The sequence below is a fragment of the Silurus meridionalis genome, chromosome 29 (genome assembly GCF_014805685.1).
Source record: "Silurus meridionalis isolate SWU-2019-XX chromosome 29, ASM1480568v1, whole genome shotgun sequence".
NCBI lineage: Eukaryota > Metazoa > Chordata > Actinopteri > Siluriformes > Siluridae > Silurus > Silurus meridionalis.
Window position 1 is genome coordinate 10851158 of NC_060912.1, and position 25200 is coordinate 10876357.

The 25200-nt window shown below is 38.2% G+C and overlaps 3 protein-coding genes across 3 annotated transcripts in view; 1 reads left to right on the forward strand and 2 right to left on the reverse strand.

Moving 5' to 3' along the window:
- Positions 1 to 422, forward strand: part of gucy2ca (guanylate cyclase 2Ca) — an 18797-nt gene extending 18375 nt beyond the window's left edge. Inside the window, exon 27 of the mRNA XM_046844210.1 lies at positions 235 to 422. Coding sequence (XP_046700166.1) covers positions 235 to 409 — 175 coding nt within the window. The 3' untranslated portion in view covers positions 410 to 422. The remainder of the gene's footprint in view (positions 1 to 234) is intronic.
- A 1517-nt stretch (positions 423 to 1939) lies between these two features.
- On the reverse strand, positions 1940 to 9519 carry LOC124382102 (nucleolar transcription factor 1-like). The gene is made up of 11 exons (XM_046844211.1): positions 9374 to 9519; positions 6879 to 7055; positions 5974 to 6081; positions 5422 to 5555; positions 4585 to 4638; positions 4371 to 4410; positions 3808 to 4248; positions 3262 to 3395; positions 2916 to 2984; positions 2184 to 2311; positions 1940 to 2078 (listed from the first exon to the last, which is right to left on the reverse strand). Exons 2-11 carry the CDS (start codon positions 7024 to 7026, stop codon positions 2015 to 2017), a joined length of 1320 nt encoding a protein of 439 aa, XP_046700167.1. The 5' UTR covers positions 7027 to 7055; positions 9374 to 9519; the 3' UTR covers positions 1940 to 2014.
- Positions 9520 to 10854: 1335 nt separating this feature from the next.
- Positions 10855 to 22394, reverse strand: LOC124382283 (nuclear body protein SP140-like). The gene is made up of 16 exons (XM_046844498.1): positions 22276 to 22394; positions 21865 to 22038; positions 21088 to 21262; positions 20810 to 21010; positions 18483 to 18602; positions 17451 to 17584; positions 17319 to 17366; positions 17178 to 17226; positions 16827 to 17048; positions 16503 to 16642; positions 16218 to 16280; positions 15348 to 15487; positions 15045 to 15150; positions 14900 to 14974; positions 13855 to 13992; positions 10855 to 12643 (listed from the first exon to the last, which is right to left on the reverse strand). Exons 2-16 carry the CDS (start codon positions 22006 to 22008, stop codon positions 12542 to 12544), a joined length of 1857 nt encoding a protein of 618 aa, XP_046700454.1. The 5' UTR covers positions 22009 to 22038; positions 22276 to 22394; the 3' UTR covers positions 10855 to 12541.
- Between the last annotated feature and the right edge of the window lie 2806 nt (positions 22395 to 25200).

Here is a 25200-nt window from a genome sequence, read left to right on the forward strand (position 1 = left end):
CGAGCTACCAGTACATTTTTGACCTTCTTGAGAATCAACTAAAACAGCAAATTTGCTATGGTTACTTTTAGGGTTGTTTCAACTTGTGAACAGTGTTTTTGAACTACAGCCATCCGGTCTGGAAGGACCAGAACCCCCAGAAGCACTAGGAACCCTTGGAAATGTGTGTAAAGTTTACAACAAAACGTTACATTGCAAGCACACACTCACTCACTGTGCGTTTCGGTTTCACAGAGAGAACTTCCAGCGTCTGCAGCAGGACCTGGCCGATCTGATCGTCTCCACGCTCGCCAAACGAGGGAACGAGATTAGGAAGACTCTCTCGACACGCCAACGCCGGAGCCAGAGACACGGCAGCAATGGATTCCCAGAGTACCTGCACCTGACTGACCCCAGCACTTACCTGTAGCTTTCGCTCACACACACACACACACACACACACACACACATGGACAATTGGATGGAGTATATCTCCAACACACCCACTCTGAAATGGTGACCTCCCTCCTCATGTGAACGCAGCTCTCATGTGTCCTGCCATATATATATTTTACATAGTATTCGATATTTTCAGTGGTCTAACATGATGAAATTATTGTGGGGTTTTTCTTCTGGTTTATTTAAACTAGCACAAATTTGTGACATGATTAACATCTATACAAATGAGAACATCTTGGAATATCCCAGAATTACATTTAACTAAACTCACACATGGAATTCACTCGGGCGATTATACTTTAGATCAAACTATCTATTCTGAAGAGTAAGAGAGGGGAAGAGAGCTGTAGGTAAACTGTATATAAACCGTGTATTTTGATATATTTTATATTAAGCGTGTTCTGCCTTTAATATCGTATGTTGTCATATATTCATGTTAACGGAGTCTCCACAAGAGGGCGCTAGTGTGGTAAACTAAAACGCTTCTACAGGCAAGCCATAGGTGTGGAAGTGGAGTTTTTTTGGTAGACTTTGAAATAAAAGATACACCTGGGAATAAGATTTATATTGGAGCTTTTAGTGTTGTTTTAATAACCTAAACTCTTCTGGGAAGACGAGTCTGGGTCAGGAATTATTTACAAATTTAAAGCAATAAAGATATATTTTTTACTTTTTTGTTAACATTGAATGTGGTATTATGTTCTATTCTGATTCTGCAAGCGTTTCAGATTTGTTCTTTCCTCATTATTCTACACTCAGTAGCTCATAATGATAAAGTGAAAATAGAATTTTAGGAATGTCTACATTTATTTAAAAATAAATTGAGATATCACATGTACATAAGTATTCAGAGTCTTCATTTCCTGTACAGTCGAAATTTCTTCGGCAGCCATTACAGCCTCGGGTCTTTTTTGGGAAAGACAGAACAAGCTTTGTGCCCTTGAATTGGGGGATTTTATGCCATTTTATGCCAAGTGACCACTTTCATGTCTTTCCAGAGATGTTGAATAGGGTTATAGTCAGGGTTCTGGCTGGGCCACTCTAGGACATTCACGTTCTGTTTTCCTGTTGTCATTGCCTACATGCTATGGGTTGTTGAAGTTGAACCTTCAGCCCTGAGGTCCTGAGAGCCATGGAACAGGTTTTTCTTGAGGATATCTCTGAGACCAGCTCTTAGAAGAATCCTGGTTGTGCCACACTTCTTTCATTTCATTTGAGAATTATTAGAAGTCACTGTGCTCTTAGGAATCTTTAGTGCAGCAGAATATTTTGGTTGCCTTTCCCAAATCTTGCAAGAACCCTGTCTCTGAGCTCCACAGGTGGTTTCTTTTGACCTCATGGCTTGGTTTTTGCTCTGATGTCAGCTGTGTAACCTTCTATAGGGAGGATTAGTGTGTCTTTCCAAATCATATCCAATCAATAAATCCACAGGTAGACTCCAATCAAGGTGTAGAAACATCTCATGAACGACCAGCAGAACTGGGAGGCACCAAAGCTCATTTTCAAGTGTTGTTGCAAAGCGGCTGAATCCTTCTGTCCATGTGATATTTCAGGCTTTTTTACTTTTAACAACGGGTCACGAGCTCAGACTTCTTGCAGCTGAACCAGACGTCTGGCAGTAAGAACAGGTCCAGTGTTCACTGCAACCAAACACACACTCATTAAAACATGTACGCATTTCTACCATGGTCATTCTACACACCTGATGCGTGTGATTCGCATGTCTCTGGGATATTATCTCTCACCTGATCATATTTTCTAGTAACTGTGGATCGTGGCAGTGATGATGGAAAGCACGAGGACATTTATTACAGCACACCAGATCTCCATCATGATTGCACTTATAACACAAGTCATCATTTTTTTCATCCAGCTAGGGTTGAGAAAGTATACACACACAAACACACACACACACACACACACACACACACACACAGAGTAAATTATACAGATATCATGTGAATCATGAGCATGTGTGTGTGAAAAAACAAGGAGGTCCCTCATTATATATATTTTTAAAAGTTTGTGGACACCTGTATATGATTTAAATGGGCTTAATGAACATTTCATTCCACAATTAGTCCCCATTTGCTGCTCCAATTCTAGGAAGATGTTCCAGATGTTGTGTGAGATTCCATTTAGCCACATGAGTGTTAGTAAAGTCAGGTTCTGATGCAGGTGAGGTGAGGAGGATGGCGTTCTATAGTGGGAGATCTTTCACAAACTTCCAAATCATATAATATCTCTAGGGAACTGGCTTTGTGCACAGCTCTATCAACATCTGGGACAGTTTTGGGTCTCCTAGTTCAAGTGAAGGGAAAATTTTATACTACAGCATCCAAAGACGTCAGATACAATTGAGAAGAAGTGTATACAGCTAGAAAAGTCAGGGGTTTCAATACTTTTGGCGAAAGTTAATCGGCCCTAAAGCCGTTCCTGCTTTGGTTATGATTAAAACCTTGAACAGAAGGATGTACCTCGTGTAGAAGTTCTCTCGTGCAGATGGGACACTTGCAGTTCACCGAATGAAGCTCCAACTCGCCATTCTGGGAGGAACATCAGAAAAGAGAATGAGGCATAAAACAGGTCATTTTGAACTAAAGCCGGTTTTAAGGTCTCAGCTGAAAGACTCATGGGTGGAGCTCTGATCCTAATCAGACTCATGGCTCAAGGTTTTTAGATTTGTTCATGACATTAAAGAATGTCACATTTCAGTACCTTAAATCTTAAAATCTGCACCAAATCTGGATCGATTAAAGGCAGCCATGTTTGTTTAGTTACATTTTAATTTTATTTACTATGAGTCTGATCCATGGATCTCACCATGATGAGTTCTCCAAGCGGTTTGTCGCGCCTTCTGATGTCCCGTCTCCAGTTTCCGTCCACTTTGTTGCGCTCGAGGAAGTCCTTGGGGGTGAGCCAGGCGTCCTGCGTCCTGATGCACTTTCCACAAGTCTCTAAAACGCACGAGTTACGGGTTACTCAGTACTAATGATACTAAAATAATCGTTTTCCTGCACGGAGCTGCTGATTTCTCAAACCCGACTGGTCAGAAGATGCTCTTTCTTTGTCTATAAACCTCTTGCAGAACCTCTAGCTGCTGAGGGAATGACTGTTTATCGCTGCTATAACATAACCATGTACCAAAGCGTTCCACTAGTGTTACTAGTGACTGGTTACTAGTGTAACTAAAAATGGATAAAAAAAGCACTACACTTATTTATTACATTAAGTTCTGGAGAACATCTCAGGAGCATGACATTAAATCCACATTATTGGACGCAAATTATTTCTGTAATACATTTTTAAATGAATTTTTAATTTAACACACACACACACACACACACACACACACACACACACACACACCTGTAGCAAAGCGACTTTTATGCAAAACTCCTTTTCCTGAAGAACATGTGACTTTAAAAGAGCCATCATCATTATCATCATCCTCCTCCTCCTCCTCATCAGCTTCATTATTGGCATCATCATTTACGACATCTTCGTTGCCATCATCATCGTCGTCATTATCGTCGCCATCATCCTCCTCATCAGCTTTATCATTGGCGTCATCATTTACGACATCTGCGTTGCCATCATCATCGTCGTCATCATCATCATCATCATCGTCATCGTTGTCATTATCATCATCATCCTCCTCCTCCTCATAAGGTTCATTATTGGCGTCATCATTGACGACATCTTCGTTGCCATTATCATCATCGTCGTTGTCATCATCGTCATAGTACTCGCTATCGTCAGCGCTGCTGTGGGACCCCAAGCTCGAGCGTGAGGGGAATCTGCGATAGTCTACGAGTATACAAAGACGTGTGTGTGTGTAAAATTAGTCTTCATGTACACTGTTCAAAGGCACAGAAAATTCTACGACTCAACACTTGTTATAAACGGGGGGTCTAATAACAGACACTTACTTTGTATATGTCTGGAACTTCTTCTGGGATTAATCACCCTCTTAAACACACATAAAAACAAACACACACACACACACACACACACACACACACACACACACACACACACATTTCACCGGTCGATCATCAAAACATCATGTTCTACCATCGAGTAAGAATAAACAGAAACAGGAAGATGGAGTGAGTTTTGGTGGAGGAGAGGAGGCTGCAGTACCTCTTTATCCCGCAGGCGCTTCGTTTTAAACGACGGGGATGAGAGAAACCGGTGCTGCAAACGACACGACACACAGAACAATTACATTTACAGCATTTTGGCAGAAGCCCTCAAACAGAGCTACTTACATTGATCTCATTTTTACAATTGAGCAACAAAGGCGTTAAGTGTCTTGATCTTTGATCTTAGAGAATTAAATGTGGAGCATTTGAGAAGATGTAGAAAGTGTGAGAGGATTAAGTGTGAGACATGTAAGCCATGTGAGCTGTGAGATAGAATAGAGTGTAAGACATGTGAGAGGTGTGAGCTGTGTGAGAAATGTGAAAGAATTGAATGTGAGAAATGCAAGATGTCAGATGATAAGAGGCATGAAAGGATCGAGTGTGAGACGTGAGAGGATGAGCGAGGATTGAGTGTGAGACTAGTGACATGACCTGAAAGGCGTAAGAGGATTGAGTGTGAGACTTGTGAGAGGATGTGAGAGGATTGAGTATGAGACGATTGAGAGGATTGAGTGTGAGAAGTGTGGGAGGACATAAGAGGATTGAATGAGAGACGTGTGTAAGCATTGAGTGAGGCATGTGGCATTATGTGAGAGGCGTGAGAGGATTAAGTGTGAGACATGTGAGAGGACGTGAGAGAATTGAGTGTGAGATGTGTGAGAGGATTAAATGTGAGAGAATATGAGAGGATTGAGTGTGAGACATGTAAAAGGATTGAGTATGAGACATTTGAGAGAATTGAGTGTGAGATGTGTGAGAGGATTGAGTGTGAGACATGTGAGATGATGTGAGAGGAGTGCGACATGTGAGATGATGTGAGATGATGAATCTTTACATGTATAAAGGTTTGCAGTGGAATGTTACTGTGATAAATGCTAGTTTTCCATTTCTTGTTTTTCTCCTTTCCTCCAAACTTCTCAAATTGAGTAGGGGTGAACCACGAGCCACCAGACAAGATGCACTGCTCACCTACAGGAGGAAAGAGAGATAGAGAGAGAGAGAGAGAGAGAGAGAGAGAGAGAGCGATAGAGAGAGAGAGAGAAGGAGGGGGTGTTTTATAAACTGAATTCCATATACATAATATATACAGAAGAATGACACACTGTACATTTGATCACTTCATTTGCCATCTGCTGGAAAACTGCACAATTCAAGTTCTCATGTTATAGCAGCTATAAACACTCGATCCACTGCCAAACTCTCTCTTTTTTTCTCCTTTTTCTCTGTTGTTGATAAGGCTGAACTGACACTTCTCATCTTTTTCTTCTTCTAGAGCTGCTCGAGTCGCTGTGGTTTCTCTACATGTGCGCAGTGATGAAGGATTTGTGCTGAATTTAAGCTTAAAACTGATTTATAAACACAAAGAATTAAATGCAGTAAAACGTACTTTTGATGAACTTGGCTTTGTGCAGGACGCCTTGTTTATCTCCACACATCACAGGAAAGCTGGCTTGATCTTTCAGCCTTTTACCCACTCGCTGAAGGGCTGAGGGACCTGAAATATACATATATACATATACATGATCACAAGGGACATGATCACGTGGGCCTGGTTTGGCTTTTAAAGCTCAGACATAGATCTTTGAATCTCGCAATGATTCCTGTAATCCAGTAGATTATATGTAATGCCTTTATTTTAAACCAGTGAGAAAATGTTTTTAGACAGGACTAAAATACACAATGAACAATGAATATTTAATAGATAGATAGATAGATAGATAGATAGATAGATAGATAGATAGATAGATAGATAGATAGATAGATAGATAGATAGATAGATAGGATTCAGGAACATCTCCTTAAAAGCTCTAAGACCTAGTGTGATTGCGGAGAACCTCCAAGTACCGTGCGAGCCGATCCGGGTCTTGTGGGCGTGGCTACAATTTGTGCTAAATTGGATTTTCGCGCACTACGTAGTGCCCTACATAGCAATGCAGAGAGACATTAGAGATTTGGCCTCTGATAATCTACTTAAATGAAGGGAATGTGTGTTTTCAGTGTTGTATGTTGAGGTTCAAGGTTAAACTTTAAACTACTACTAATGTGAGACTACTAATCTCGAAAGTATTGGCACCTTGGCTCTATATTTGGTGTTGTGTCTTAGTTTCTGAGCCTTTTCAGTAAATTTTGGAATGTGCACTAAAATTCCATTCTTTTTGTCCATCCAGTTCTTCCAGGAGAACCTTCAGAGAAGCTCCTCATACATTTATAAATAATGCTATATGAAGGGAAAGTGACCAAAATACACACAAACTTTCTCTAGTAATAAAACCAGTCTTTGAAGTGACTTACTGATTCTGAATCTCTTCCTACGGGATGCATGTTGAGTGTACGATGTCCTTCTATTACCGCTGCTCTTCTTTGCCACAGAGCTCCGTTTCCTCTTCCCAACTCGAGGCCAGTTCAAGTCTGAATCGCTCCAAGACTCCTCGTCATACATGTCTAACACCACGATCTTCAGCAGTCCTCCTGAACAGACGACTGGGGTCAGTTTTTTCCATCTTAAAATAGTTACAGCTCATTTTTAAACCTGTTTTCTTGTGGTCTCATCATCATTTTCTCGCAACCTAGAAATTCCAAATGTCTTCTTGTGATCTCCACTTTATTTTCTTGTGATCTTGTTATGTTGAGATCACAAGAATATTGTGAGATATCCGTGATTAGTAGTCATAATAGTCCTGTCTTATATTATGCTGACCCAGAACATTCACATTCTTATTTTTGTTTTCTTCTGTTGCACACCCAAACTGTCGCCTTTCGGTATGCGCCAAATCTGCGTTTTGTTTTTTTTCCTAACGAATAACATGACCAGATATTGAGTTGTTATTGTTAACCGTTTTTCACACTGACTTTCCCGTCCCCTTCGCTATGGTGTATATTCATGTGTGACACAATAAAGTTTTGGAACAAGGCTGACTTGTGTATTTTATTGAGACTTCCCTGTGTGCACGTAGGAAAGGCTGAACTCGAGGAATCCTGTCCAGGCGACAGAGGAAAAAAACAATTCCTTTCAAATATTAGGTTGTGATCACGAGAAAACATAAATATATTAACATATCAAATAAAATAATATAATGTATAACCTGTTAGGACTCCTGTAGATGTATAGCACACACCTTACAAAACATTACTGAGAATATGTTTGGTTGGAATAAGAAATTCAGTAGAACTCTTATCCTAGAGAAGATCTGGTAATAACGATGATCCAATGACCTATTTACTGTATTTGGCATAAATCCTTATCCAGAGGGACTTCAAAAGTCATTGTACAACAGAGTTATTGAGGGGTAAGGGCCTTGCTCAAGGGCCTAGCAGTGTCATCTTAGGTAATGAGGTTAGGTTTTGAGGTTAGGATTTGAACTCATGACCCCCTGCTCAAAAGCCCACCAACTAAACCACTAAGTTTCCACTTACCTCAATAATGTTTTCTATTGTGCATTTGCATGTTTATATTGCAGTATAATTTTATGATAGCGATGGTAAATCCCTCTCTTTCAGGAAACAGTACTCTGTGCCCATTTCTGGAGCAACTCTGTGGAAATACATGTTTTTCCCATCATTTGCATAAGATTTTCTCTATTGGGGAGACTGGCCCAGATGATCTCTCAGGCCGTAATGTTTAATCTAGACCATGTTGTTCTCCCTTATTTTTTTTTGTTCAAGGCCATTGCATTCCCTGTAGACTGTATGGTGATGACGCCTACTGAAAAGTTATTTCGTCAAATAATACGCCATTAGCAATGCGCTAGTGGGCAACAAACAGAGCAAGTTGAATCTTGCACTGGCAATTGTGGATTTTATGTGTATGGAAATTTTCTGAGATTTTTCTTTTTCCTTATTTGAATACCACATACTGGTATTCCTCTGTGTAGCTCTTTTCACCTGTGTGGTATTTGAGTTTAAGTTTTCGATCAATACGCCATTTCATGTCGCTTTTTTATTGGCATGTCAGTAGACTTAGGTTGTAGCAGGAAAATCCACTGTGAGATGGTCATCCGAAATTAGTCAGAAAGAACATAAAAGAAAAAAAACATTTGAACCTCTCTCATGACCACTTTTTTAAGTGCCAGGACTAAAGAAATCACCATGGCCGCCATGATCACACTGGGATCATGTCTCATCTCATGATTCATCTGGGACAGTCCAAAATCCTACAGTGTATCCCAGGCATTATTCAACCATGTTCCTGTAGTGCTTGTTTATTTATGTACATTATACACTACCCCCTGACCCACAAGCCCTCTGAATGGTGGGACATACAGTAAATCTGTCCTGAAGCGTGTACGAGCATCATCATTCAGAGCTGTTAAGACCAGAAAAAGACTTTCAGAACATCCAGAAAGAAATTTCAATACTTTTCAAACTTTCAAGGGAACTTTCAGAGCTGTTTAGACCAGTAAGGAGCTTTCAGAAAGTGGCTTTCAGGAACTATTAGAACATTCAGAGCTGTTAAAACCAGAAAGGAACTTTCAGAATGAGTAGCTGCAGCAACGTTCCGGTGCAGGAAAACCACATTGAGTCCATTTTTCTCCTTAGAGAAGAAAACACATCGAGAAAAATATCTTCTCTGACAGATGAATGGTGTGTGTGAGACACATCTCACCTCAGTCTGAATAATACCAACTAATGAAAAAGTATTAAATTCTTCATTCATTCTTTCTCTGGAAATACCAAGCAGGTCATTTTAAGCTAGGATGTAGCCGTTCTTGCAGAAACATCTTCCCATTTTCTCTCTTTTTAAGCCTACTGAAGACAGAAAGTCCCTGGTTTGATTGAATGATACTTACACCAAGTGTGTGTCTCAAAGCTTCAGGGGTGATGGCCGGAGACTGACAGACAGCTTAATTAGGTCCAAATAAATCCAGCTCGAACACACTCATAAACAGATGTCTCTGGATAGAGAGCTCTGATCAGAGAGAGTCAGAAATGAAAGTGAAAGCAGCTTCACTCTTGACTACACTTCCTCTAACCCTGGTTTACATTTGAAAACTGGGTGTTGCCGTGACAGACATCAAAACAAACTCGATGTGGAGGTAAAAAATTACGTTAGTAAAGTCTGACTGCAGCTAAGACATGTTTAGACAAGGGCAAGTGTGAACTTGATATGTAGATCTTTGCCAGCTTCTTCATATCCACACTTACTGATTAAAAAAATAAAAAATCAGTATGCAAATCACTAAACACCTGTTCACTACCATTCCATTATCTCTCTGATAAAAAAATTCCAGAAAATCACATGAAGAGGAAACCTTGAGAGGAACCTGACCCAAAGGAGAACCCATCCTCATCTAGACATTAGATAGTGGCATTATAAACCCTGAGAGGAAACTCATTATAGTTATATAAGTAAGAATATGAAGTTATCTATTGATCTCTGTTGAGACTTGAGGTCCCCCCCAGGCACCCGATTACCATTAGCTTTGGAATGTCCCAAAACTTTCTATTGTTATCATAGTTTCTCATTGTAAATATGTCATGGAGCTCCACGCAGGTACACCTCGACATTTGCATTTGCTGCAATCTGTAGATGCCCGTGTTCAGAGCGACGTACAAAAGTGCTTTGAGTCTCTAGCAATGAATAAATCGACACTGGTACGCAAGATTACAAACTTAATATAAATCAGACTCTTGATTTCAACAAAGCAAACCTGGAAAGTGCTAATTTAAGTGCTTCAGGAAGATGTAGGTCTTCAATCGTTGCTTAAAAATAGCAAAAGACTTCGCTATTCGGACATCTAGGGGAAGTTCCTTCCACCACCTCGGTGCCAGAACAGAGAAGAGCCTGAAGTATACCAACCTCTCATTCTGAGAGAAGGTGGTACCAGTCGAGCAATGCTGGAGGATCTCAGACAGCGTGGTGCAGTGATTCAACATTAATTAGCAGAGTACCACCGCAAACCCCCCTAGGGGTTGTGGACCCCCGATGAAGACCCATAAACTTAAGAAATGCTCTGGGTTTTTACCCCAAAACCTGTCTATGATAAAAAATCAGGTATTTTGCCCATCACTGCTGTTTACATATGAAAAACAGAAAGAATGATTATAACCAAGGTTTTATTTGATCCTTTTTTATATAAAACCTCTCATAAATTGTACATGAAGACATGAAAAAAGAAAATAAAGTAAGAATCTGAGATCACTGGTACCTCTGGAAAGTGTATTTAGCTGATACAGTGCTAATCTGCAAAAGAAGCTCGAGTATATAAGGTGTAATTCCAACAAACACATTTGAAATGATAACGGCAGAGGGTATAATCCATACAGTAGGTTGTCTATATAATTTCTTCTTTTATTGACATTCGTTACACAGAAACATGAAATGAATTACAGTCAGTATTTTTGCTCGTGTGAATGTTTGATTGCTCTGAGCTCCGGATGACACAAACATCTTTTATGTAAATACGAGTATGATATAATATGACTCGGCTTTTTGAAATCAAGCAAGTTTTATATCAGAGACAGTTTTTAGGATGATGAATAAAAATTAAACCCCCCATTTTTAGAAACTTAAAAAAATTGCAAAGAAAATTACATCTTGTAGCTAAAAACTACACTTTGATATAAACAAAACATTTAAATACTCTAAATGGAACAATTTCAACTTTCTGAAATGAATTAGATGTTGACGGTTCTAAATCTAAAATTGTAACCATTTTGTTTATTATTAAAAGTTAATCTATTTTTTTCTTGAATTATTTAATTGAAGTGTTAAAAAATACAATAGATTCACTTTTAAAGATTTTTTGAGACTCATTCATGTTCAAGTTGTTTCTATGCAATAAACTCATTAAAAGGCAAACACACACAGTGACAGTGAACGAGTGGATGAAAGTTCTGTGGAGTCCAAATGGGACATATTTTGTCTCTAACAGAAGAACTTGTGTAAAATAGAGAACAGGAGAGATGATGTGATCAGACTCCCTCACCCCCACACTCACACATGGAGGTGGAAGTTTAATGGTTTGGGTTTTTTTCCCAGGTGGAAAGAAAATTAATCCAACATGGCTCCCAATTCATTCTTCAGTGAATACGTCCGAACTCTGTAAAGGTTATTTAGACAGCAAACGATCGTCTGGAGTGATATCCATCATGGAACGACCTGCCCAGTCACCACACCTCAATTCTACTGAACCGCATCACAAGACAGAAATCTCCAACTAGTGAAGAACTTCTTTGGTGAGTTTTTCAGAGAAGCACAGCAAAGTATTTCAACTGAATGTTTGAAGATGCTATTGGGATGCTGAGAGTGTGTAAAGCTGTTCTTCATGCTAAGGGAGGATTTTTCAATTCAAATAAAGTGTAACATCTGGATATTTCTAGATGTTTCTGGTCAAAGGAAATCTTCATAATGTTAAAGTACTGAGTTTGTTGCATAGAAACATAAGGAACACGCATGTGTCTCTCAAAATCCATAAATGACTTGGTGTTTCCACACTTTTGACAGGCTTTATATAATATATCAAAAAGATTTTGTATTAAAGATGAATATGAGGATATTAATTAAAGGAGTATTGGATTCTCAAGCAGTAAACATGATTTTTTTCTCTCTGTAAAACCGACATCCTGCACAATGATCTTCATAATTCAGCTAAAATCCTGAAATGCCCTAGAAGGTTATGTGAAGTAAAATACACAATGGAAAAATAAACACTTTTCTGGTAACATGAAGCAAGTAACTGGGTTTTTTATGTTATAGTCGACCAGAAATCTTTTTTTTTAGATTTTAAAAAAATCTAAAAAAAAAAAAACACTAAAACATCTGCCTTATCAAATTTGCATACTGGAACCTGATTGGCCCATATATTTTATGACACAGTAGTGTTCGCCTGTTACTCATAATTTCCTGTGGCAAATTCACAAACTCTCCTCATTACCTTGAAGTTAAGAGAGAGAAAAAAACTTAAGCAAAACTTAAGCAAATAACATTCTGTGTCTGCCAATTGCAAACCGACCAATCACAACGTGCAGGAGTGTGTATATTGGATCTTGAAGACAGCGTGGAACTTCTGCTCAAAGATCCTACTCATTCTGGCTCCGATCATGGCTAAGTCATTATCCTGCAAGTACACACACACACACACACACACACACACACACACACAGAAAAGAGAGAAATATATTAAGTTATATTTCATTGGAAATAATTAAACAAAACGCTTCCAGAGTCGAACTCATGGCTGAATTTTTCCCTTAAGTCGTCTTTCTTCTGCATTAATTCATTATGTTAAATAAAAAAAGCAAGAAACAACATGACAAAAAGTACACCACAATAACTTTGGGTTTGAGTTGAACAGATGGATCACCAGGTGACTACAGTTCAGAATTTCAGCGGTCATTTCCTGATATTTACATCTACTACCCCGATGTGTTAATTAATGTAATTTAATGTACAATAAAACAAAATGCAATGAATTGAAAATCTCTCAAAGATACACTATTTATACAAAATCATCTTATCGATTTACCTTAATAGTTCCAAAAAATGTGTACATTTTAATAACAATTACATTTTCCAGTCTTTTGTTGCCACTTACCAACTTTTTTGAGACGTGCTGAAGCTATTAAATATAAAATGGCTTTATTTTTCCCCTACAATGGTCAATTTTCCAGTTTAAACATTTGATATGTTTTCTATCTTCTATTTAATAAAATATGGATTTATGTGATTTGCAAATCATTGCATTCTGCTTTTATTTACTTTTTACACAGTGTCCTAACTTCAAATTGGGGTTGTAGGTGTCTTAAACAACAGACTACGGAACAGACTATATTTTACTGTGTGTTACTTGCTACAATAATTACTCAATGAAATAGATCAAAAGCATAACAAAGAAAATTGTAAATGATCTGTATGGAAATCCTGATGTTACTGTGTGGAAGGAAGGAGTCTCCAGTTTCAGTGCTTTCTAACAAACACAAGGCTTTCAATTTCCCGACATCTACGCGACAGAGGAATTTATGCTTCTTTACTTTCACAGTAACACAAATGTTTTTGTTATTCTTTTGGCTTTTTTGATTGCAAGAAAAAGAGAATGAAGGGAGGCTGGTGAAGAAGTATAACAAAGCACTCCAGGACATGCTCTGATAGAAAAATAATCAATTCCATGATGTTAATATAATTTCCACCATTATAACAGCATGACACAAAGTATTTCGTTCCTCACTTTGCTGGTAAATGCGTAATCGCATAAGTGATAAACATAACAATAAAAAAGCAACTATAACATTTTCAGGTAGGAATTTGACTTTGACTCAAAAAAAATCTCACCCTGTTCCAAATTTGGCAGTTTTGGAAGATGAGCCTGATGTCACCTACAAACTCTCCCACTGTGCTGTATTTTCCTCTCTGCAGTCTGGTCTTTACTCTGTCCAACCACATGGGATTAGAAATTCTGTTTTCCGGAACCTGCACAAGGCCGAGGATTAATAGAGCTTACATGAGAACGTATTATATACAGTACATTAAATCAGCTTTAACAGAATGAGCGTTGTTTATTACATTTTCCCATCTCTGTTTAGTCTAATTGTTGTCCACTGTTTGTAAAAAGAAAATACAAACAGATTTTGTACTAAAATAAGCCTGGGAGTGTTGATTAATTGGACCATGTTATGTGATGCTGGGCTCTGGTTTAATCCTCCTGTAGGTACGATTTTTCTATCCTAGAAATCATGCTGCTATGCCACTACAGGTTGTAAGGAAACTAATTCAAGTTCAATACAATGAATGACCTATAAAGCACAGAATCCAAGTGAAATTCTGGTCTTTTATGATCTACCCTTCTGCTTCAACCTCAAGGTACAGGCTCATTATTGGTACCTAGAATAATGAATGCTATAGGAGGAGGCAGTTATAAAACAACAGATATAAAACATCCTTCCAGTACGTTTATAGTTTAAAAAAACCTACATTTGCTTACTGAAGCAGTAAACTCTCACTTATTTATAGTCTTTATGGTGTTGAAAATTAAGGTGTGTTTTTCATTGTGGCCGTTTTTTTATTTTTTTATAACCAACATTGCTAGTACTTTCTCCTAAACCACTGCAAAGAGTGGTCTATGTTCTCTGAGCCCTCATGCACTTTAAAGCGCTATATAAATAAAAGCTCTTTGGTACAATGTGACCTTTGGATAATTGATACCAGATATAAAAAAAAAAATTTAATAGGAATTCATGCTAGATTTTGAATCCATGAGGATTTTTTAATAAATCAGTATAACCTACATACGGTATTGATAACCCATAAACGTAATACATTATTGTGGATTGAAATGAAAAGTAACAGTTATTAGAGAGACGTATTGATGAAGTCTTACTTTGTTGACGGAATCGTCAGTAAACACACGCTGTGTGTCCTCCTTATACACACACAACAGCAAGTACTCACAGCGCTGGCAAAAAAAAGAGACTTAATCAAAACCACATCTGTGTGTGTGTGTGTGTGTGTGTGTGTGTGCATACCATGATGTTTTTGGTTACAGGACTGTTTAAAGCATCTTGCAGACTCATGTGTTTCCACATTTGCTGGTTGCTCTTCCGAACACAGAAAGTGCACATCCAGCTATCTCTACACACACACACACACACACACACACACACACACACACAAAGATTATGCAGTTGAGTATTTAGTTCAGCATCCGAAATCTATTTTGTACTAAGTTTTCAGATTAAGCTTTTTTCTTTCTTCTACCAACTCAGCAGTTCACCCACAATGCCCACAATGCCCTCACGTCATCATCTCAAAACCGTAAAGTGACTCACGTGCTCGAGGCGTTCGGTGGAGCCGGTAAGTGGCAGTCCGGATGGAAAGCTCGTGGACACTCATCACAGCACACCAGCTCTCTATTCTCATCTCCATCAGTGTCACAAATAAAACAGACATCATCATTGTCTAGATCCCGCTGTTCATCGAGAAAAAGACAAAAAAACAATATCAGTTTAAACCTGCCTGAAACAGTTAGTAAATTTTTAACTAGTGGCTGCTTGACTGGTCCCACATTGATCTGTCAGGGTAAGAGGCATGTATACATCAAGACTCTTTTCTGTTTTGGCACTGAGGTGGTGGAATGAACTTCAGTGAACTTCAGTTCAGTGTACAGCTGAGTTACTGTCTATCTTCAAACGAAGGGGGAAAACTAGAGCTCGACCAATTCATTATTTTAAATTGGCACGGATATTTGATTGCTGGAAATCCGTACTGATAGTTTTTCCGGGTTGAGTTATACAGTACAATACAAGAGCGGCATCTAGAGGCGAATCACTGACATCACGTGCTCTTTATTTGATTTTAATTTCATTTTGGAGGTAACAGTATTTTTTTTCAACAGTGTTACTTTGAAGTCTCATTTTCCTTAATATTTATATATTCACATTCATATTTATTTCATTTAGCACATTTTCATGATTTAGTACTATATATATATATATATATATATATATATATATATATATATATATATATATATATATATATATATATATATTGTAATCAGTTCATAAATATTTTACATAGAGTGCTGTGTTTGTTTTTTTATCCAGTATCCATTAAAAAAAAATCGGTTGATTAATTGGTTACCGGCAAAGTAAAATCCAGTAGTTATTGCTATATGTTGTTACATGTTTCTGACTCACCGCATCCTCAGGAGAGCACTGATCACAACGACACAGCAATGAATGGATATGCAAGATTTTCTTCTGCACACACAGCAAACACACACACACAAAAGTAAATATAAAAAAGTCAGAGATAGTCAACGTTCCTATATGACAATCCTGGACTCCATATTGTTGTATTTACATTATTTATAAAACTTCAGTACTGTAATCACAGATATGAGTGTGGTGGTGCACGTCTTCACGTCTCTCTCTTGTTAAACATATAATGTTGACCAGACAGTGTTTTGTCTCTCGTATTACCTTCACCAGGAAGTTGAGGGTTCTGCCATGACAAAGTATATCTTTCTTCCAGTGTCCGTTAGTCAGATTTATCTCCTGCTTAATGAACTCCTCAGGGGTGAACCAGCACTTCTCTGTGCGGATGCTCTTAGTGCGTGACCCTGCAACACACATTTATGAAAACCAACTTACACACTCTACTACTTTATACTTTCTTCTTTATGTTTCCAACAAAATGCGACAATGTTAGTTGAAGATCCTGTATATATCTCAAGCAGGCATATATCCAAGCTTTATAAAATGATTTAGGCCTCAGGGTGAAACCTTATGTTTTAGATTAATTACCTGTAAATCTTTTTTTATATAAATCCCCAGTTAAAGAACCACAGATGACTGGTAACACTGCAGCCTTGAACTCTGACAGATCTGTTGGCTCGCTCTCTTCTTCCTCTTCTTCATTTTCCTCTTCTTCATTTTCCTCTTCTTCATTTTCCTCTTCTCTTCCATCTTCTCTTTCCACCTGCTCATTTTCATTCAATCCCTCTATCTCTTCAATAGACTCTGACGCTAACAGAAAAGCAGATGTGTTCAGTCCATTTAATGTCCAGATTTATTTACATAAATAACCAGACAGCACACAGTGCGTGTGTGTGTGTGTGTGTGTGTGTGTGTGTGTGTGTGTGTGTGTATACTAACCAGAGCTGGAGCTTTCTGAGGAGCTCAAAGGAAACAGCGCTCTCGGTCTCTGTATGAAATTGTACTCATTTATTTAACTGAGGAAAAGCATGACATCACACAAAGGCAGAAATACTAAGCAGGAATAAAAGGGTTCAGTACCTTGCGATCGCATGGCCTCCTCATCCGTGGACACGTAAGATGCCCCTCCTTTCGAAATAATACAATTAATAATAATAAAAGCTGAATATTGTTTTCATACCTTTACACCAGTACACACAGCAGAGTGATTACTTTGATAAGTTTCAGCAGTGGAGTTTTTTGGCAGCGGATGGAAAGCTTCCAGTTCTTGTGGCTTCCCTTTCCTGCAAACTTCTCAAAGCCACTCGGGACGAACCACTGACCCTCACACAGAACACACTTTATCCCTGTAGGAGTGAAAAAAAATCAATGTTTGATATCAATTAACTGTAAAACCCAATCTAATCGAACAATATTCAATTAAATTATATTTGTGTAGTAGTTTTCTTTACAGATATACAGAAAAAGAAGGGAATTAATTCTTATTTCTGGATATCTATTCATTATATTCATTATTGTAATGGTTATAAACCTATCCTCTGCAGCAGAGGTAGCTCTAGGGCTTCCTTTCCTGGGACGATCCTCATGAATTTTTATTTCATATTTAGTTTTATCCAAATGGGGTCAAACAAATGTAAACAAAAATGTATAGCATGAAAAGCAGAAGGTGCTTGACACTCTTCAAAAAGAAGACTTCCAGGACACATTCCAGAAGTGTCAGGAACCCTGGGAACGCTGTATTGATGTGAAAGGTAACTATTTTAAAGATGATAGTACTTTATTTATATACTCGGTTTACACACTTTCTTGTTAGGATTAAAGTAAGATTAAGAGCAAGGGTTAAATTTAGAGTTAGGGTCAGGATTAAAGTTGGGGTTAAGGTTAGTGGTTGGGGTTAGGGTTAGGGTCAGGGGTTAGGGTAAAGTTTAAGGGTTAGGATTTAGGGTTAGGGTTGCGGTTGAGGTTAGCGGTTAGGTTTAGGATTTAGGGTTGGGTTTAGGATTTAGGCTTAGGATTGGGTTTAAGGTTAGGAATCAGAGTTAGAGTAAGAGTTAGGATTAGGGTTAGGATTAGATTTAGGAATCAGAGTTAGGGTTAAAGTTAACCTGAACTCTAACCTGTGATGACTAAGTGACTAAGTGAAGAAGAAAGTGGTGAGTCAACATGTTACATAGTTGTAATAAACTACTACAATATTTGTACAATACAATAAGATTTTTTTCTTAGAACAGATTAAAGGTGTACCTTTGGCCAGTCTGTCTCGATACAGAGTGGCTTTTTTATCACCACAGGTAACAGGGAGAGTAGATTTATAAATACTCCACTTCCAAATCTCAGCTTTCTGTCCTTTTTTTAATGGAGAGGCTGAGAGAGAGAAAGAGAGAGAGAGAGAGAGAGAGAGAGAGAGAGAGAGAGAGAATAATCCTTAATAATACATTTAAAAAAGCTTAGTATTATTTATTCATATCTGTCTTTCTACTATAACTCACTATAGCATATACAAGGGCTGTAAGATGGTCTCGACTATGTCCCTTGGTGAGGATACAGTTGTTATGTAGATATGTTTCTGAAGAAATGTACATATAAAAGTGATAATCCAGGGTGCGGTTTGAGGTGTTACAGGATGTTGTTTAACGATGTGGAGAGGAGGAAACTAATGAAGTACAAATACTTTGTTTCTGTACTGAATAGATTTTTCTGGTATCAGGATTTTACTTCACTGTTTATTTTTCTGACAATTTTTACCTTTACTCATTACATTTTACACAAATATCTGCACTTTCTACTTCTTACATTTTCAAAATGGACTTTAGTTTTAATCTATTCCTACGTTCAACATTTATTTTTCCAGTTTCCTGACACTGCACAGCTTTTTAATCTACCACTGGTGTATCATTTCCTGTCTCTCACACCATAGACGTAGACGAGTTTCTGAAGCTCACAGTGAGCAGGCAGAAGACAGTAAGAAGCCTTTGTTAATGTGGATGAGACAGAGGGAGTCAGTGATGTAAACATGACTGAGAACAGACACATTCCTGATCACCTGATCATCATCATCATCATCATCATCATCATCATCTTTTCTCTGCTTGTGTTCTATATGGTGGATGTTCAGTCTGGACACAATTATTAGGTAAAAAACTTGAAATTATTTTGAATTAATATATTAATATAATTTGAGGTTCAGTTTCCAGCGTGACACTAAAACAGGTAGCAGTAATGACTACTTTTTCCTTAAGTACATGTCAGAGCCCAAACGTCTTTACTTTAACTTTCACTTGAGTGAAAAAGTGTAGTCTGTACTTCAACTTTTACCAGAATCTTTTAAAACATGTTGTAAAACATGTCTTTGTAAAACATGTATTTTTTAAAACATACTTCTACTAAGTGAAGGATGTGTGTACTTTTGGCTTCTCTAACGAAGTGGAGGTGAAGAACGTCCTGAAATGAAGTGTAGAGCATTATAATGGTGTAGACATAATGCTGTCTCACTCTGGATGGATCTGGTTTCAGACCTTTGTTAAGTGGCGCATTAATTTAGACTTAAAACCACGTGTGTATTGAACTCACACCTGAACTTCCAGCCAATCACAATTCATTCTTTACAATGAGCATGGTATAGTTGGAAATTATATATATATATATATATATATATGACGTCGGCTTATCACGGGTGGTTTGAGAACTTAATCACCGCAATAAATGGGGAATCACTGTATACAGTATATACACACATACACACATACACGTATGTATTACAGATAAGATTCAGTAATTCGTTTTGCTGCATCGGCGTAAAAGATAACGATGTAATGCATCAATTTAAAAAAAGTGTGCATCAGATACAAGTTCACATTTGTATCGCGCCGTTTTTACCGTATTTGCGACAATAAAATAAACATTTATTTATATATAATTATCAATAAATGAGCTGCACTTTTTATTATTTAGAAAGTGAACAATAATTTTCTTATAATAAAAACGTACACTTATAAAGAATCTGATAAAACTGCTTTCATACAAGGATCATTGTTAAAAGCGCAATACACATAAAACTGAATTGAACTGAGATAAATTGATTTGTCAGCAATATTTGATATGTGGATTGATTTCTCGTCGCTAAACTGTTTCTCGAGCGCGTTCTCTCAGCACCGCTGCTTCTACGTGAATACGACGTATCGCAACACTACGGAGACGAGGCGTGTCCTGAGAGTCACATAGACTACAGATCAACATGGCAGAGGTAGAGCTGTAACCTTCTGCAGACACAACAGGAAAAGAGCGTCTGGTTTGATAATTGTTTTGCACTACAAAGGCGTGTTTATTTATACATTAGAAGTCACTTAAGTAAACTGATGATTTGCTGATTGTCTGAACTGAAGAAATAAAAGTGAACTTTCTGCACCATACTGAATTACAGAGCATTCATTTCTCCACTGCATCGTATTGCATTGAATCGCATCGTGTTGCATCAGTAGCTGCTTCATATGTATGTTTGTTTTAATGAAATACTTTCACACACTCTCAGTCTGTGTAGGAATGTACTGTACGTGATCTACATAATGACTCACAGAATATTGGCTTTCTGACTTGTTTCTTCGGTGAAGGTGTGGAAGAAGAGGAAGGTCTTTGTTCATCCTCCTCATCAGCCTCTTCGACACTTTTCTTCCTCTTTCCTCCCTTCACCTTCTTCTCCACTGTCTGCACCGACTCGTTCTCGTTACAGTTCAGATCCTCCGTGTCAGGGAGATCCACATACTCTTTGTAGGTGCCTGCAAGGAAGATCTGATCTAATGATTCATGTTACAGTGGAATTACAACGCAGTTTTCCGCACACGAATGGACTGACCATCCAGGAGGCTGCTTCGGAGGAAGCGGAGAACGGGGTATTTCTGAAGGATGTGTTCCTGAAACACGCAAGTCCAGAACAGCTTCACACACTGTCCACGCTTCTTCTCCAGTGTGTCCAAAATCTCATATACCCCATCCTGTCTTCTCTTCTTACTCTTCATCTTTATCACCTTCTGCACAGTGAAAGAATGCAAATAAAGAGAAAGATAGATAGATAGATAGATAGATAGAGAGAGAGAGAGAGAGAGAGAGAGAGAGAGAGAGGAGAGAGAGAGAGAGAGAGAGAGAGAGAGAGAGAGAGAGAGAGGAGTGAGAGAGAGAGAGAGGAGAGAGAGAGAGAGAGAGAAAGAGAGGAAGGAGAGTTTTTTTTGCTATTTGCCATAATTAAAAAAAAACTCTTACACCCCTCACACACCCTTCACACAAGCCACATTCTAACGTATCTTCTAACATCTGGCAGTAAAAAGGAACAACAAACGACACATGAGGGTGTGTGAATTTCATTCTTGCTCATTTCCTAATCGAGAATTTGTTCTGAAGGTCATTAGAACCTTCACAGATTGCAGTCTGGCCTACTTACATATATTACATTTACGGTATTCAGCAGAGACTTTTATCCAGAGTGACTTATCTCTTTTTTTAGGGCTAAGGGCCTTTCTCGGGGGCCCAACAGTGATCGCTTGGTGGTGCTGGGATTTGAACTCACAACCTTCTAATCAGAAGTCCAACACTTTAACCACAGAGGAAAATAAAACATCACAATGTTCTCTCTGACCTGGTAGAGCTTCTCGGGTAGCAGGTTGTGGTCTCGGAGCTGGTTGAGAAAGGTGTGCGGTTCCTCAATGCACGAAATCTCTGTCTTCTTACAATGAAAGAACTTCAATAAATCTTCGTGAGTTAGAAAATTCAAGGGATCCATGCCTTCTCTGGGACTCCCATGCAAACAGACCTACAATTACATTAGAGTCATATTTACACAATACATTATTATTATTATGATTATTATGATTATTATGATTATTATAATTATTATTATTATTATTATACTTTATTTAAACAATATATTCAGCAGAGGATTTGAAGTATAACGCAAAGCCTCACAGGCCACTTTCACGTGCACTGATCAGGAGTTTAAGACATGCAAAAAAAAAGTTTGTGTTTGTGTTTTTTGGTATGTAAATCCTACCTCTGGTATCTCTGAGCGTGTCTGGGTGTTGAATGAAGGTTTGTTACTGCGCGGATTCAAATCTCAAGTGGTTCTAAAATCTCCCGCGAGCGTCTCGCACTGCTTCCGCGCTGCACTGAACCCGGAAGTTGACGTCACCGCATGAAACCGAAAGTAACTTTCGTCTGCAATTTTAGTGTCACGCAAACTCGATTAAAAGCCACAGAGATTTCATATATATGGTGTTAGTTTGGCATAAAAAATAAGAGGAAAAATAAGAAAATAGATCTTTAATTGCATTACACTGAACTCTGATTGGCCAGATGTTGCTGATTAATTCTCTATTACTATACCAGATGTGCCAACATGCTAAATGAATCAGGTTTATACTACTATTTAATCCATACAACTATTATTATCTGAATGTATATTGTTTTCCTGGTATGGTGAAGTTTTACATACATGTCAGTGATTTGTCAAACAATTTACTTTCAATTAAAACAAGGTCCCGCCATGGCCACCCCATGGCCACCCCAGACCCCTGATTTGAATCCTATAGAGAACCTGTGGGTTTAACTGCAAAGGAGAGTCTACCAATCTGTTTCCCCTGTTTAAAAGGTTTTTAAAAGTTTAGAAATATATCATATCACCATGATAATAATAATAATAATCATCATCAAAACCATTACCATCATCAATATAACAATAATAATAATCATAATTACCACCATCATATTTATAATAACGATCATCATCATCATCGTCATAATTATTATTATGATCATCATCATCGACATGTTTGATCTCAAAGTCGGGTAACACAGTCCTCACTGTGGTCTAGTGTGAAAGAATGAAGTTTGGATGAAACTTGCTGAATAAAAGAAAGAAGGAATAAATGATTCATTCATGAAGTCAAGTCAAGTTTATTTGTATAGCGCTTTTCACAACAGACATTGTCTCAAAGCAGCTTTACAGAAATCAAGAGTGAAGGTGAATGGTGTGTATTTATCCCTGATGAGCAGCCATGGAGACTGTGACCAGGAAAAACTCTCTTAGATGTTATGAGGAAGAAACCTTGAAAGGAACTTCAGACTCAAAGTGGAACCCATCCTCATTTGGGTGACATCAAGAGTTTGATCATAAATCTTTCAACAATACAGAACACTGGAGAGTGAGAACTAACATGAGTACTGGACTACTCCTAGTAGCTGAAGCCCAGACTACTGATGTAAAGTCCAATTTAGTTGTTTCACGTGCGTGATGCACAATAAGAACCCAGAATAACGAGTGTGATCGGGATTATGAGTTAGGATTAGTTACAGGCTGTAACAGATCTAATCCTAAATCATCATTGTGTCCCCTTTTGGAAGGGTTAGGGTTAGGGACACAAATAATACAGTCAAATTGTACTTATAAAGACATGGTTTAGGTGCACTGAAAAATGATCTTATGTCCATCTTTCTTTTCTCCATCATGTGATCGAGTCTATGACACTGTAAGGCAAGTTTATTTATACTGTAGCACATTTCATACACAATAGTAATTTAAAGTGCTTTACATAAAGAAAGTAAAACTATCATAAAAAATATTAACAACAATAAAAACAAGGAATTAAAAAAAAGTTTAAAATTGTATTTAAAATTAATTAAGACACTTAAGAAATTGATTATACAAAATAATACAGGTTTTGGTGTGTTAGTGTCAAAACAAGCTAACCTTCACTAGATAAGTCATATTTGAATCACTAATAGAGCAGATTCATGAGAAATTACATCAGTAATCAGGATTTTTGCCGCAAATAATTTATGAATGAGTCTGCATCAACTACATTAATGAGAATCGCTTTATTTAGTGAATAAAATCCCCTAGTTAATGGAGTTGAACATTATTTGAGTCGCAGTCACACACTCGACTCGAGTGTGTAGAGTAGGTCAGATGAACTTGGAACGCAGGCAGTGGGTCAAACCACTGTGAGGAAGGGGGGGGGAACTCAACTGTTTCTAAATGCAGTTTTGGCGTGTTTTTTTAACTTGCAAAATTATTTAGGTATACATACATATATATTTATCATAATAGAGAGTGCGATATTTTTTAAATAATTTTTTTTGGGGGGGACAATCCTCGGATGGGGGGGATGTCCCCTCCGTCCCCCTCCCGGGATTTACGCCCCATCACTGTTACCCCACTGCCCCATACCCCCACCCTCCCGGTCACGCCCCCGGCGCGCTACTCGCTCAGTACCCAATGCAAGAGCAAAACCTCTGGCTTTGTATTTTTTTATTATTCTTAAAAACATCTGGAATCGGTATTTATTTAAGACTGCATTAAATGTTGCTCATCTGTCAAATAGGGAAAAAAAAGAACAAATTTGAAGAAAAAAGTAGGGACATTTGCGCACGCACGCTGACGCAGGAGGAATTTCTCTGTGACGTCACACCGGACCTTTTCCAGTATATAAAGGTGGGAGCGCGTCATTCTGCCAACCCGCCATAAAACACCACCACAACAACAACTGTGTCTCATTTACCAATGGCTCAGTTACAGAGACTTAGAAGATCCTCTAGTAGGGTGTTGTTCGAAAGGGTCGGGGAACTCTTTCGGCCCTTCAGGAAGGAGGATCGCGATATAAAGGAGCTGTCAGATAAGCTGGAGGATTTAATAAAACTTATAGTGAAATGTAGGGAGAAAGTGGAGGAGCTGGAGCAGACGAACAGCGTACAGCTTCAGAACATCTCAGAGCTCCGGGCTACCCTGAGAAAGCATAAGAAACTGATTAGGACCATAGACTCCGAGAGAGAGAACTGGATAAGGGAACGAGAAGAACTGGAGGATCGTGTTGCTCAGCTGGAGGACATTTTGGAGATTGAGAGCCTCAAATGGGAGGTGGAGAATGAGAAGATCTATAGGGATCTACAAAAGGCAGTTCCGAAGCAGAATCTCTCGATT

Excerpts from the sequence above, each read along its gene's own strand:
- LOC124382283 (XM_046844498.1), bottom strand. The coding sequence starts at position 22,008 with ATGGATCCCTTGAATTTTCTAACTCACGAAGATTTATTGAAGTTCTTT. Across the intron at positions 17,049-17,177 it reads CTCAGAAAGCTCCAGCTCTG|CGTCAGAGTCTATTGAAGAG; the intron begins GTTAGTATACAC and ends CTTTTCTGTTAG. Across the intron at positions 13,993-14,899 it reads CTGACGATTCCGTCAACAAA|GTTCCGGAAAACAGAATTTC; the intron begins GTAAGACTTCAT and ends GGCCTTGTGCAG.
- LOC124382102 (XM_046844211.1), bottom strand. The coding sequence starts at position 7,026 with ATGTATGACGAGGAGTCTTGGAGCGATTCAGACTTGAACTGGCCTCGA. Across the intron at positions 5,556-5,973 it reads CAAAGCCAAGTTCATCAAAA|GTGAGCAGTGCATCTTGTCT; the intron begins GTACGTTTTACT and ends TTCCTCCTGTAG. Across the intron at positions 4,249-4,370 it reads AAGTTCCAGACATATACAAA|ACTATCGCAGATTCCCCTCA; the intron begins GTAAGTGTCTGT and ends GTATACTCGTAG.